The 12,811-nt window shown below is 55.9% G+C and overlaps 1 protein-coding gene across 7 annotated transcripts in view; it reads left to right on the top strand.

Moving 5' to 3' along the window:
* Positions 1 to 11,091, top strand: part of RNF220 (ring finger protein 220) — a 274,791-nt gene extending 263,700 nt beyond the window's left edge. For 5 of the 7 annotated variants that reach the window (XM_025288861.3, XM_025288863.3, XM_025288862.3 and 2 more), the window contains 7 exons: positions 4,017 to 4,113; positions 4,319 to 4,405; positions 4,544 to 4,599; positions 4,715 to 4,793; positions 9,039 to 9,147; positions 9,294 to 9,368; positions 10,122 to 11,091. In XM_025288861.3, the coding sequence (XP_025144646.1) occupies positions 4,017 to 4,113; positions 4,319 to 4,405; positions 4,544 to 4,599; positions 4,715 to 4,793; positions 9,039 to 9,147; positions 9,294 to 9,368; positions 10,122 to 10,193 (575 nt within the window). In that variant the 3' untranslated portion in view covers positions 10,194 to 11,091. Of the gene's footprint in view, positions 1 to 4,016; positions 4,114 to 4,318; positions 4,406 to 4,543; positions 4,600 to 4,714; positions 4,794 to 5,475; positions 5,608 to 6,112; positions 7,758 to 9,038; positions 9,148 to 9,293; positions 9,369 to 10,121 lie in introns of those variants that run through there. The other 2 variants (XM_025288864.3, XM_044945090.2) reach the window with 2 other exon arrangements.
* The last annotated feature ends 1,720 nt before the right edge of the window (positions 11,092 to 12,811 follow it).

The raw sequence follows: 12,811 nt of genomic DNA, 5'->3' as shown, positions 1-12,811 counted from the left end.
GCTGCGCACCTCCCCCCCCCCCCCCCCCGCCTTCTCCCCTCCTCTGGAGAGCACGGGCCTCTGGAGGCCCCAGGACGCCTTTCTCCCTGGGCTTTGGTTTTGTTGGGAACAGCAGGTGAGGAAATCGATGGCTCCTTTTTTGTGGTTTCAAGTTCCAGGACTTTACTGCCCCTAGTCAGTGGGCATCTCCAGTTTCACAATTGATCATCTGATCAATTGATCAAATTAACGCTGATTTTTTTTTTCCTTCTCTCTTTGCGATGACCCAAGAAGAAATGAGTTTATGAGAGATGGGTCATTTTTATAAAATTTAGGCCTTGCTTATCATTTATGCACTTAACCCTTTCCCTCTCTATTGCTAAGTATCCACCTGGAAGGAAGAGGTTTTTGTGAACTGCCTGCCCTCCCTAGCCCAGGCCCCCACTGCTGAGCATCACTGATCATCAGGGTTAGTCTGCCTGCGGACAGCACCCAGCCCTTCATGGGTCTGAGCCACAACAAGGGGACTCCCCAGTGACTGAAGAGTGTTCTGGGTCATCTTGCGGGGTCTGAAGGCAGTCCCTGCTCTGGATAGTAACAGCAGGAGTGGCAGCTTGCCTGTTACTCTGGAGCTTCACAGAGCAGGAGCCAGAGGCTTGGGAAGGCGTTCTCTGTGCCATCTTGCTTCTGAGTACTGGCTTGGGATATTCCAGCAGCTGAGAACATAAAATGACTGTGGAGCCTTCTCAAAGTATGTGTGGGAGGGGGGCAGGCTGGCGGGGGCCCTGTCTGCATAAAATGGCTTTATGGCCGTTTCTTTTTATTATGATTCTGCCAGAAGTCAGCAAGTGACATTTCATTAAGAAAATAAAGTTTAATGTGCTGGGAAGGAGGTTGGAGTTGGCTGGGGCAGCACAGGAGTGAAATGTGGCAGTGGCAGCCTGTTCTGAACACCTGAGGGGTAGGGAGAGGCTCCCAACATCTGTCTGCTGGAGGAGGGGGTCAGGGTCAGAGTCAGCTGCTCTGGCCAAAGGCAGGCCTTTTCCTTGGCAAACAAGATGTGTCGTGCTCTCCATCCTGTCAGCGTGGTCGGAGAAGAAGGAGATTGTTGCCCACTTGAGAGATGGGGTCTGAGAGGTGAGGTTGTGGCCAGAGAGGTTTCTGCAGGCCACCAGCTGATCAGGCCTGGACCTGCCTCTGGCACAGGGCTCCCAGCACCTACCAACAGCACCGTCGGCATTTAGCCATCACTGCTCGGGGGTGTTATGTGGCACCTGTGGTGGGCTTGGCCAGCTCTGTGCTGGGTAATGCTTAGATCACAGACTTAGGGTTTTAATCTGGTGAGCAACAGTGAAAATACATGGTAATACATGTGAATTTGGAGTTGTACAGGAGCCTGGGTGGACACCACGGAAGGGGCCCCTCTGTAGAAATGTCTAGGGAAGTCTCATCTGTACTCAGCACCTTGAGCGTAGGAATCAGATCAGGAAACAACGTCCTCAATGTCAAGGCAAGCGGAGGATGAGTTCAATGAAGTTTGAGAGAATGGTGAAGCAAGTTCATTCAGGAAGTATTTAAAGAGCAACTACTATGTGCAGGCACCATGAATAAAAGGCATGATTGAGAAGAGTCAGACTTGCAGAATGGGCAGGAATGTGTTCTGTAGACCAAGAGGGAGACCTTTCTAGGTAGAGATAACAGGAAGTACAAAGGCCTAGGGGCTTGAGAAAACACACAGGCCCTGGGAACCAAAATAGCTGTGTTCCACCAGACTACAGAGACCTGGTCCAGGCCTGGCAGGCAACGAGACTGCAGAGATAAAGACTTCCGGCCACTGGGCTGCTTTACGTGTGGAGAAGCCTGGACTTTTCCTGGCAGTTTGGGAGTGCCTCGTTTTCTCAGGTTTGCCATGGGAGCCATACTGGGCTGAGGAGTGGTGCTAGGATTCTCAGCTTTGCTTCTCACTTGCCTACAAGGCAGGGCTGGGCAGGGTCTGGCCAAGCCGAAGATGTGAGGCTGACTGCTGAGCTGCGTGCACTTGGGGGAGGGGGGTTGGCAGGGCTCGAGGGGCGCAGGCTCTAAGTGAACCTGATGGCTACATTCTGATTGATGGCGGAGTTTGTCTCCCAAACTGTCAGAGGGTTTATAGAGGTGCCACTCACCCACAAGGTGGGAATTGCTTGTCAGGACACTTGGCTGTGAATAGGAGACAGAGCTGTAACTTGGTGTTTTCTCAGCTTAATGGCCCCGCTGCTGACCCGCCTGCTGCCTTGAGTTTGTTTGTGCCTCAGTGTGGAGGGCAGATGAGGACTGGCGGGCAGGGGTGGAGCTGGGCAGTACCTGTTAGCTCTCTCTTTCCCTGGTGCTGCTTCTGGGATGGGTGGGCCCGTTGTGAGACCAGAAACCAGAGGCGTAGGATAGAGAAGGATCAGGAAGAAAGTGCTTTTGAAACGGGGTTGAATGATGGAGGACATTCCAGATGGAGAGAGAGCATGAGCCAGACAGACAGGGTGACATTGGAAGTGGAGTAAGTCTGTCCGTGTATGTGGGGCTTAGGGAGCGAAATGAGAGAAGGTGAAGAGGTGGGAGCATCCAGAGCATAGCAAGTCTGGCCTAAGAGGAGGAATTGGGCGCGGGCACAGTGAGCAGCCACAGGCAGTGTTGGAGCAGGGAAAAGAAGGGTCAGGACTCTGGCGACAGGACGAAGCAGTAGAGGAGAGGCTTGGCAACCCACTACAAGCCTGTTGCCTTCGTGAATGTGTAAGACCCTGAAAATGGAAGAATGGACAAGAAATTTCTGAGATCATTGAGCAGAACTCGGAGCTGCTTGGCATCTATTCCACTCACCCCAGGTCACATGGCTTTCAGTCCTGTGCCCCCAGCAGGGCTGCTGCACTGGCTCACGGATGTCCGAGACCAGGACCACCGGCAGGAGGCGGGGCGGGGAGGACGCGATGTCCGAGACCAGGACCACCGGCAGGAGGCGGGGCGGGGAGGGCGCGATGTCCGAGACCAGGACCACCGGCAGGAGGCGGGGCGGGGAGGGCGCGATGTCCGAGACCAGGACCACCGGCAGGAGGCGGGGCGGGGAGGGCGCGATGTCCGAGACCAGGACCACTGGCAGAAGGCAGGGTGGGGAGGGAGAAGTTGCTTTGTGGTCCCTGGCCCCGGGCTATCAGGAAGGGTGGTTCTGGGAGTCCGCACAGGTGAGCGGGCGTGGGGCAGCTTCAGCAGCTCAGCCCCTTGCACCACCACCACCCCTCCCACCACTGGCCGAGAGTCTGCCTGTTGCTGTGCCAGATACACCTTGGTGGGTCACTGCCTGCCCCGCCCCCGGCCCTGCCCCTGCCCAGCCGGGTTGCCTCCGGGGACTGCTCTGAGAAGCAGGTGTGCATGCCTGTCCTCCCTCGGCTGTCCCTTCTTAATCCCTTTATAACTGCACTTGTCCAGGAATCTGGGCTGAGTGAGGTGGGGATGAATAATTAATGTCAGGCGCTTCAGACACCAAATATTTGAACAGCTGCCTGGTGTTTTTGCTGGCAAGGACCTGCCGGCCAAAATCAGGACATTGGCTGAGGGTTCCGTTGTATGGCTCTGACAGGCCTTTGCCAGCCTACTCTCCCCCGGGTAGACTTGCCAGGCTGGACCATGGGGCACGGGATGCCCAGGTCCTGGGTTGGGGTGGCCTTGTAGACCTGTCTGTCCTCTTCCTACTCTTCTTAGATGTGGAAGGCAGGTGGACAGCAGGCCTAGACTAGGCCTGTCTCCTGAGGACTTGACATAATGTATGAATGGGCTGGTTTATGAGCAGAGACCACTTGGAGCAGCAGGCAGTGCAGGAAAGGCTGAGGTATGCAGAGTGAAAAAGAACTGTAATGTCAGAATCAAGAGCACCCAAGTGCTCTCTATTCCCCAAGCCCAAGTTTCTGCCAGGCCTTACCTAGCCCCAAACCTGACCCCTACCTTAGGGAACAGAAGGGGGATCCTTGGCCTCGTCTTGCTGGCCCCTGGCCCTCCTCACACCCTGCCTCCCACAGGCTCTGGCTTCGTCATGTGCAGCGGCAAGGAGAATCCGGACAGTGATGCTGACTTGGATGTGGATGGGGATGACACTCTGGAATATGGGAAGCCACAGTATCCTTGGGGCACTGCGGGACAAGGCGGGACTGGTGGGACAGGCCAAAGGGAATAAGGAAAGCCACAAGCACCTCCAGTCACTCATCCACACCAAAACCCCCAGGGTCAGTGTCTCAGCTTGGGCCAGGGGCAGCCCTCCTGGGGATTCAACCCTCACGGCCCACCACAAACTAGGATCCATTGTCCTTGACCACCTTGCCAGATACACGGAGGCCGATGTCATCCCCTGCACAGGCGAGGAGCCTGGCGAAGCCAAGGAGAGAGAGGCACTGCGGGGTGCAGTCCTAAAGCAAGTGTGGGCACAGGCTTGGGCGGGTGGGAGAAAGGGAAGGGAGGCCCTGAGGTGGGGGTCCACCCGGTGCCCACCCTCAGGGCTGTCCTGCCTGCCTTCGGGGCTCACTTTGTCCTTCCTCTTTCCTTTCTCTAGTGGTGGCCCTCCTAGCACACGCATCACACCTGAGTTCTCTAAATGGGCCAGTGATGGTAAGTCCTGACCCAGGTTAGCAGGGGCCGAGGTGGGTGGTGACTGATTCAAGCCCAACCCCTCACCTGTGCTGCCTATCTGGCCAGAGTGTGAGTCCCCTCTCTGTCCCGGCAGAGATGCCATCTACCAGCAACGGTGAGAGCAGCAAACAGGAGGCCATGCAGAAGACCTGCAAGAACAGCGACATTGAGAAGTGAGTGGTCCGAGGGAGCCCAACCCCGGAGACCACAGCTCAGTGGGAGGGAGGGGGCCCTTCGCTAACAGGAAGGCCTGCTGCCCTGGCACACAGCCGGCAGTGGGGCCCAGCTGGTGCTGAGCATCACTCTCTGAATTGATCACTAGGCCATGGCCCCGGGAGCCTTGGTGGAGGGAGGAGCAGGCGGCCTGCCCGCCTGCCTGCTGCAGGGGCCTCCGCCCGGGGAATGTGATGTATGGCCGCCCAGCCCAGCCGGCACACTTGATTCATCTCCAGTTTCTGTTTCTTAATCGGGAGCTAAATTGGTTTCATTTTTCTTGTCCCGGGTGGCGCTTGCAGTGTGGGTTTTAGGCAGGAGTATTGGGTCTCATCACTTCTGGTAGGAGTTTTTGGCCCACATTCTCTGGCAGGGGAAAAGAAGATCCGTTAGCACTTCCCCCAAGGTGGGGCCACCCCTGGCCTGGATCCCCAGGAACCACCAGGATTTGAAAGCAGCAGCACACCTTACTGCCTTTCCAGAAGCCCAGGCAGCCCAGTCCTGGCCCCAGGAGGTGGCATTGTCCAGTTCTGGCTGCCTGGAGCTGCACCGCTGTTGGCCATTGCCTAACTCCTCACACCTGCCCCTCCCTCCTCTGAAGGCTAGGTTGCCCGGGGTTAAAAGGCAGCCTCTTCATTCCAGGGCCAGTGTTCCATCTTGCCTTCTGCCGGGAGAGTGGATTGCAGGCCAGTGCAGGGCCAGGTCGGTGGCCCAGGGTCACCTCCCATTTGTTTCCCTCCATTTTGTGTTGTCATAAATTCATTCCAGCCCGTTGTGGTTGATCAGTTTATCTCGGCCAGGGCCGCGAGTGCTGCTGGCATGATGTATGGGCCGCGGCGCAGGGCCCGGCTGCCCATGAATCACCGCAGCTGCTCCGTGTCAGCGCCGGAGTGGGCCGCACGGGTTCGGTGCAACCAGCTTGGGGGGAGAGGAATGACGTATGGATGTTTATTTAATAATTCTCTCCTACTCCAGCTGAGCGGGGCGGGCGGGGCTGTAAGGGGCGCCCACCCTCATCTGGAGGGGCTGCTCATAAATCAGAAAGACAAGATCATTAATCAGGGATGGCGCCGGAGGGGGAGGTGGGGGCCAGAGCCAGTGGCCATCCAGTGGTCCTACCCCACTGAGGGCTGGGGGAGCTGGGCTTTCTGTCCCACCTGTGTGAGCACGAGCACCAGTGGGCGGAGCCCTCGGGGATGAGTTGGGGGCGGGCTCAGTCATGTGCAGAGATCTCTGACGGGTCTGGCCCTTCAGTCCCCATGATGTCTCTCTTTCCCAGATATGTTATGGGTTCCCGTCCTGGATCTTTTTCACATCCAGGGGAAGGAGAAACACAGACTGCATGGCTTCTTTCAAGAAATTCTCCACCCCATGCCTTCAAGGGGCTCTGGAATAGCTCACAACCTCCCTGGATCGGGGGCCTGGAGGATTGGGTGTTTCACTAGAGCAAAGAGTAAAGGCCATTTATGTGCTGAGCAGATCCACCATGGGGATGGAGTGGCCTTGGAGATGGGAGTGGGAAATGGCTCTTCTGGACTCATGGCTTTTGCCTTCCCAGCTCCAGCTCATTCTCTGGTTTAGGGTTTTCAAGTTAGTTTTCTACTCTGGGGTAGGCTGCCCCCAGTTCCAGGCCTTGGTTTCCCAATCATTGAAGTTACCACACGGGATCAGCCTGGTCCTTGGAGAGGAAAGAAGCACAGCTACCCATCCTTGTCTCCTTGCCAGGAACATACCAGCAATCCAGATGGGGGTGGCACATACAGCATTGGGCAAAATGCCAGGGGGAGGACTCAGCTGTGCAAGTGCGTGTGAAGAAGGAGAGTGTGGTAAAGGCTTTCCAGAGCTGGAAAGCTGAAGGGATGCTCCCAAGAAACCCACCAGTGCCAGAAGCAGTTGTAGTCAGAGCCTTCCTCAGGTTGCTTGGAGAGAGGCAAGGCAGAGAGAGCCATGGACTGCTGGAGTGATGGATCTGGAGCATGTCTGATATAGGGACACAGCCATCAGGGAGACCTGCTGGTGCCCCTTTAAGAGAAAACGGTCAGAGATTCGAGTTTGCCGCTGCCCATTAAGTGTATCCCACCATCCTCCACATGCCCCCTGTTACACCTATGCCGAGCAGGGACAGACTGCCTGGAAGCTTTCAGGCTTTCTGGCCCCACTGCCCCCCCAGGCTGGCAAGACAGACCACCCCCTAGGAGATGGCCCTAGCACACACACCGCCCTTGTGATTTCTACCTCAGCTGACTGAATACACCTTCTAAACCTTAGCTCTTACCCTTTACAGCCCTCCTCCAATATCCTCAACTACTTCCTGTAAATCGAGTGTAAGATAAACTTCCTTTCTGATTGTGGCATCTGGGGTTGTCTTGGGCACTGGGTTCCGTGTAGCAACCTTCTGCTTGTCCACAAGTGAGCCTTCCAGGCAGATGGGGCCAGGGGCCCTTGGCCTTGGTTCCCACTGTTTTCTCAGCCTGGAGGCCTATCTCCTGGTTGTAGCCAGTGTAGAGTAACAGCTGTTCACACTGTTACTGGTTGATTCCAGAATCAGTCTGCCAGGGTTTGAATCCCATCTCCCCTACTCTGCGTGAACCTTGGGTAGTCTACTTAGGTTTCTGTGCTTTTGTTGTCTTTGTTGAGTTGTGTCCGACTCTGCACCCCATGGACTCGAGCATGCCAGACTCCTCTGTCCTGTACTGTCTTCCAGACCATGTCCGTTGAGTCAGTGATGCTATCTTAACAGTCTCTGCCTCCCCCTTCTCCTTTTGCTTTAGTCTTTCCCAGTGTTCCTTCATATATAAAATGGGAGCGTTAGGATCTCCCCATGGAGTTTTTGTGAGGTGTAAATAAGATAATAATTTTTAATCTCTCAGTAAAATTCCTGGCATTTAGTAAGTGTTTAATAAATTTTAGCTCTTTTATTTGTATTATGTCGTTATTCCCTGAAGCTCATCTCCAGTACCATCTTTTCTACTCCTCCAGGAAACATTCCTCCCACTCTGAGCGCCTCTGGGTTCTGTTGACTTGTTTTAGGAGTGGTGGGAAAGATCACTCCTTAGAATTGTCTGAGCGGTTCCCTGTTCAGTATTGTAGCTCAGAGAGTTCAGGAAGTTGCAGGGCTTGTGCAGAGATTGGACAACAGGTGAGGACCACCAGGACATCTGACATGCCGAGGAAGAAACAGCTAGGAGCCGTTGATGTAGGCTAGGCCTCCAGCCCAGGGACCTAGATTATGTGGGCCTCCTCAGATCCCCATCTCTCAGTCTCCCTAGACCAGTTGTTTCTTCAGCAGGTGTTTACTTACACTCCCCTGCCTGGAGTGGGGCTGGTGTCCAGAGTCAGCATCGGTGGAGTGATCATCTCGCCCTCAGGGAGCGAGTCTGGCAGAGGAGACAGGCATTTGCAGTCGTGCTGCTGTAGTGAAGTCCAGCACAGGGGCGGGAAGAGCACAAAATGGGGAGCCCCACCAATGGTACTGGCCGAGGCTTGGAAAAGGTTTCTGGGAGAAGGTGGGAACTAGGCCTGAATGATGAGATGGAACTAGAGAGTTAGGAGGTGGGGTGACCCAGAAGCAGCAGAAAGTACTTGAGAAGCCAATGGAGTGAAAAATGGTGGGGCATGTGGAAGAACTCTGGCATTGGACGTGGATAGAACGCAAGGCACGTGGCAGGGCGCTGAGGCATGGCTGGTGGGGGCAGGCCAAGGAGGCCCTCGTAAGCTTGTAGGAGTTTGCTAGAGCTTTACTCTGAGGTGGACGCCGAAATGTTGGAAATGTCAGTAGAAGTGGTCGGTCTTGCAGAATCGGAGGTACCAGAAGGATGGGGACTGGAGGCAGAGGGGCCATCCAGGTTGGTGTAACGCACAGTCATGAGCTTGACTCAACTAGGGGTGGCAGCGTGGAAAGGAGTGGATTCCAAAGATGCAAGGAGCTGGATATCAGGGGTGACTGGGAACGAGGAGTTTCGAGAATGGTTCCCAGGTGTCTGGTTTAGAAATTCACCAGGATGGAGGTGCAGGAGCAAGGCGGGTGAGGGGCGCAGGTCTGGAATGTGGAGTTTATGGATCTAGGATGTGAGTGAGATCGGGGAGCAGGGAGGTCTAAGAGACATGGGTACATGTGGTTCTGGAATCCAAGGAAGGTGTGGGCTGGAGGTTCATATTAGAGATGCCAGCCTGCTGCCTGCGCAACTGTGCCATCCTCCTTACAGAATCACCGAAGATTCAGCTGTGACTACGTTTGAGGCCCTGAAAGCTCGGGTCAGGGAACTTGAACGGCAGCTATCTCGTGGGGACCGTTACAAATGCCTCATCTGCATGGTGAGAGGAAGGGAACCTCACGTGTCCCTGCTTGGGCCTCAGTGCTCCCTGGGGGTTGGAGAGGGTCTCTGCCCCGTGAGCTGGGCCCTTCAGAGGGTGGGACGCCTCAGAGTGACCCCTCCCTTCTCTGCCCATCTTCTCCCTAGGACTCATACTCGATGCCCCTGACGTCCATCCAGTGTTGGCATGTGCACTGTGAGGAGTGCTGGCTGCGGACCCTGGTGAAGTGGTCTGGGGGTTGGGAGTGGGTAGCCTTTTGGGTTACTGCCCAGATGTCCATGCTTATGCTTGAGCCTGCCTGGGGGGTTGGAAGAGCAAGGAGCAGGCGGAGCAGAAGCACAGACCACAGCCTGAATCCAGGATATTCATCCCCCAGCTCATGAGCCTCTCCCCTCCCCCACACCAGGTTTATCCAGTTCTCCCCAGCCATGGGGTCTCTCTGCTCCCTTCCCCAGCCCCTACCCTGGAGGGCCCCATGTTACACATAGCAGTGAGATCCCCAGTCAGGAGGAGGCTGGGTGTGGGTAAGCAGGACCAGGGCCTCAGCCCCTCCCCCTCCCATTACTAAGCTCCTTCTGCTCCTGCCCCTGTTCTTCGCTCAGGAGCAGCCATTAAAATGTCGCCCGGAGACAGCAATAAAAGGCCCGGACGTGGGCTCTGTGTCCTGATCAAAGGCCGCGTGTAATCTCGTTAGGGCCGCGGCAGCCACAGCTGGACCCAGCCTTGTTCTCATTACCGGGGCTCCCGCTGCGGGCCTAGCCAGGCGGTTTGATCCTGGCATCCCCCCAACACAGGAGCGTGCCTGCCTGCTCACAGAGGCTGCCCAGGCCTCCCCAGCCCTCGCGGACAGGACCAGTCCAAAGTCCCGGCACACACGGGTGCAGGGAGACAGGGCTGCAGGCCCGGGTGCACACGATCAAATATGTGGCCGGGGTTTAACCAGAGGGCCCGCCCCCGCCCCCTTCTCCCCACAGGGCGCCAAGAAGCTCTGCCCCCAGTGCAACACCATCACAGCGCCCGGAGACCTGCGGAGAATCTACTTGTGAGCCGGCCACCCCAAGCAGGCCTTGCCTCAAGCGCCCCGCCTGCCCCGCCTGCGACGAGACGCCCCCTTGTACATACTTGCACACAGGTTCCCCATGTACATACATGCACACACACGAACACGCACACAGAGGACTCTGGAGCCAGAATGGAGGCTGAGGCCCAGGCCCTGCCTGCTGGCTCCCACCAAGACTGGGGACCATACCTGTTCTGAGTTCTGTTCCCAGGGTGGGGCAGGGAGGTGGGGGTGGGGGGAGTATTGTCAAGCAAGGCTCCTGAGATCCAGCCCCCAGACGGACAGACATGCAAACACCAGACTGAAGCACATGTAATATAGACTGTGTATGTTTACAATGTTGTGTATAAATGGGACAGCTCCCCGCCCTCTGCCCTTTCCCCTTCCCTCTGGTTGTATGATTTTCTTTTTGTTAAGAAGGCCTGGAGGCAGCACCTCCTTGAGGGCTGGCTGGGGGCTCGGCCCATCCGCCTCGGGTGCCTGCCTCACCCCTTCCCGGTCCCTTCCCTCTCCCATGTGCTCGCTGTTCAGTGGTGTATATTTCTTCTCCCAGACGTGGGGCATGTGCCCGAAGGGACGTGATCCTCTCCTTAGTCTTAGCTCCTGGGGCTCTTGGTAAGGAGTTGGGGGAGGGGGGAGGCACAGGCGTGGGAACGGAGCTGAAGCAGGGGCTGAGACTGGGCTGGACAGGTGTGCTTCTGGCTCCCCAGCCTTCCGCAGAGAACCTTTCCTGGGATTAGAGCTGCTCTTCCCGGGAAAAGTGTGGTCTCCCCTGCCCTTCTGTGGGCCCCATGGTGTGATGCTGTGTCTGTATATTCTATACAAAGGTACTTGTCCTTTCCCTTTGTAAACTACATTTGACATGGATTAAACCAGTATAAACAGCTGCTGTTTCTGTGTATGTATACAGGGAGGGGAAGATGATGGGGTGGTAGAACAGAGGCAGTTAAGGGGTTAATTCCTGGCAGCCATGTGGGGAAAAGGACTTGGCTACGGCTTTGTAAAGCAGTGTGGGGTTAGTCTGCTCAGGGGCCCTGGAGCTCTTGTCGGGTGGGGGGGTGGGGCCAGGACCTGGACTCCTGACTATTGATGGGTAGGGGCTCCAGGTTAATTCCTTATCGATGCAGAATCGTCAGCTCATTAATCACAGGAGAGGTCAGAGCTTGGGGGTGCCGAGGGGATGCAAGCTCTATCCCCTGGTCTAGGGCTGGAACAGGCTGTAAGCTCAAGTGAAAACATAATCCCCAAACCTCTCTTTCTAGTTCTTTGAAGTGATCCAGGGACCAGAGTCACCATCTTAGTCCCCTGTGGCGGTGTCTGCTCTCCATCCTAGTGACCACTACCTGCTATAGCTACTGTGCAGATAAATGAACAATAAGAACCCCCTTTATCCAAGGTGGACCCTCAAATCAGGGAACTGAGGCTGGGCAGCCACCACTTGAGACGGAGCTTGGTCAAGCGGTGATACCCATGGCTGACTGGTACCAGGGAGTGAGCAACTGTCTGGGTACTTGGGCAGGTGCTCAGAGCTGCACAGGAGGTCTTGGCTACCACAGAAAGCTTGTTTTAACAGAAGATTCTGCTAAAATTCAACACCCCAGAGTATCTTCATGACTCCAGACGCCTTTCCTTCACATGTTCTCACACACACCAGACACCGCCTCCAAAATCTTAGACACACCCATCTCCTCTGGGATGCGTAGTGAATACGACAGAATCAGGTCCAGTTGCCAGTTCCTGTCCACCTCTGCACCCAGATGACAAATCACCCTGGTTGGAGTCCCGTGAAGGCCCTTCACAGCTCCAGGCCCAGCTTGATGGCACCAAATATTCTGAAAGCAAGGATCCTGGGGCCCAGGCCTAGGAAAATATGTGGCCTGAGCAGAGCAGCTCCAGTGATGGTTGAGGGTTTAGAAGAGAAGTGGACAACGCCCAGTTCCCATCAGGCTGGCTCCTATCGGATCTCTACTCTCCCCTCTCCCTGCCTTGGACTCAGTAGGTCCTTGATGGCTGGTTACTTTCACCCCCGGGGGCCAACTGCTCTCTAATAGAAGACATTAACCCAGAGTGAGGGCATGAAACCTGCCCTGCTGTGGGATCCTTGAGTTCCATCTCATGGCACAGGCAGCACTGCCACCTGTTGGCCATGGCTAGGAATGCAGCCACACAGAGTAGGAACGGGCTGCAGCAGTTGAGGGGCCATCCCAGAGGGTTGAGGCCATGCAGGGAGAGCTGAGCTCTAGAGACAGAAGGTGCATCAGCCCCAAGACTATCAAGGGTCAGCTCCCACCCAGACCTCTTCCAGCCATCTCCTTCAGTGACTCAAACTTTCAAAGCCCATCCCTGCCCCCCAAGTCCCTTGATCACCACAGTGTGCTAAGTCACTTCAGTTGTGTCTGACTCTTTGTGACCCTATGGACTGTAGCCCGCCCGGCTCCTCTGTCCATGGGATTCTCCAGGCAAGAATACTAAAGTGGGTTGCCATGCCCTCCTCTAGGGGATCTTCCCGACCCAGGGATGAAACCTGCGCCTCATGTCTCCTGCTCTGGCAGGCGGGTTCTTTACTACCAGCGCCACCTGGGAAGGGATCACCACAGTAAGCTC

This window comes from Bubalus bubalis, chromosome 6 (genome assembly GCF_019923935.1).
Source record: "Bubalus bubalis isolate 160015118507 breed Murrah chromosome 6, NDDB_SH_1, whole genome shotgun sequence".
NCBI classification, from domain to species: domain Eukaryota; kingdom Metazoa; phylum Chordata; class Mammalia; order Artiodactyla; family Bovidae; genus Bubalus; species Bubalus bubalis.
This window is presented reverse-complemented; position numbering and strand designations above follow the sequence as displayed.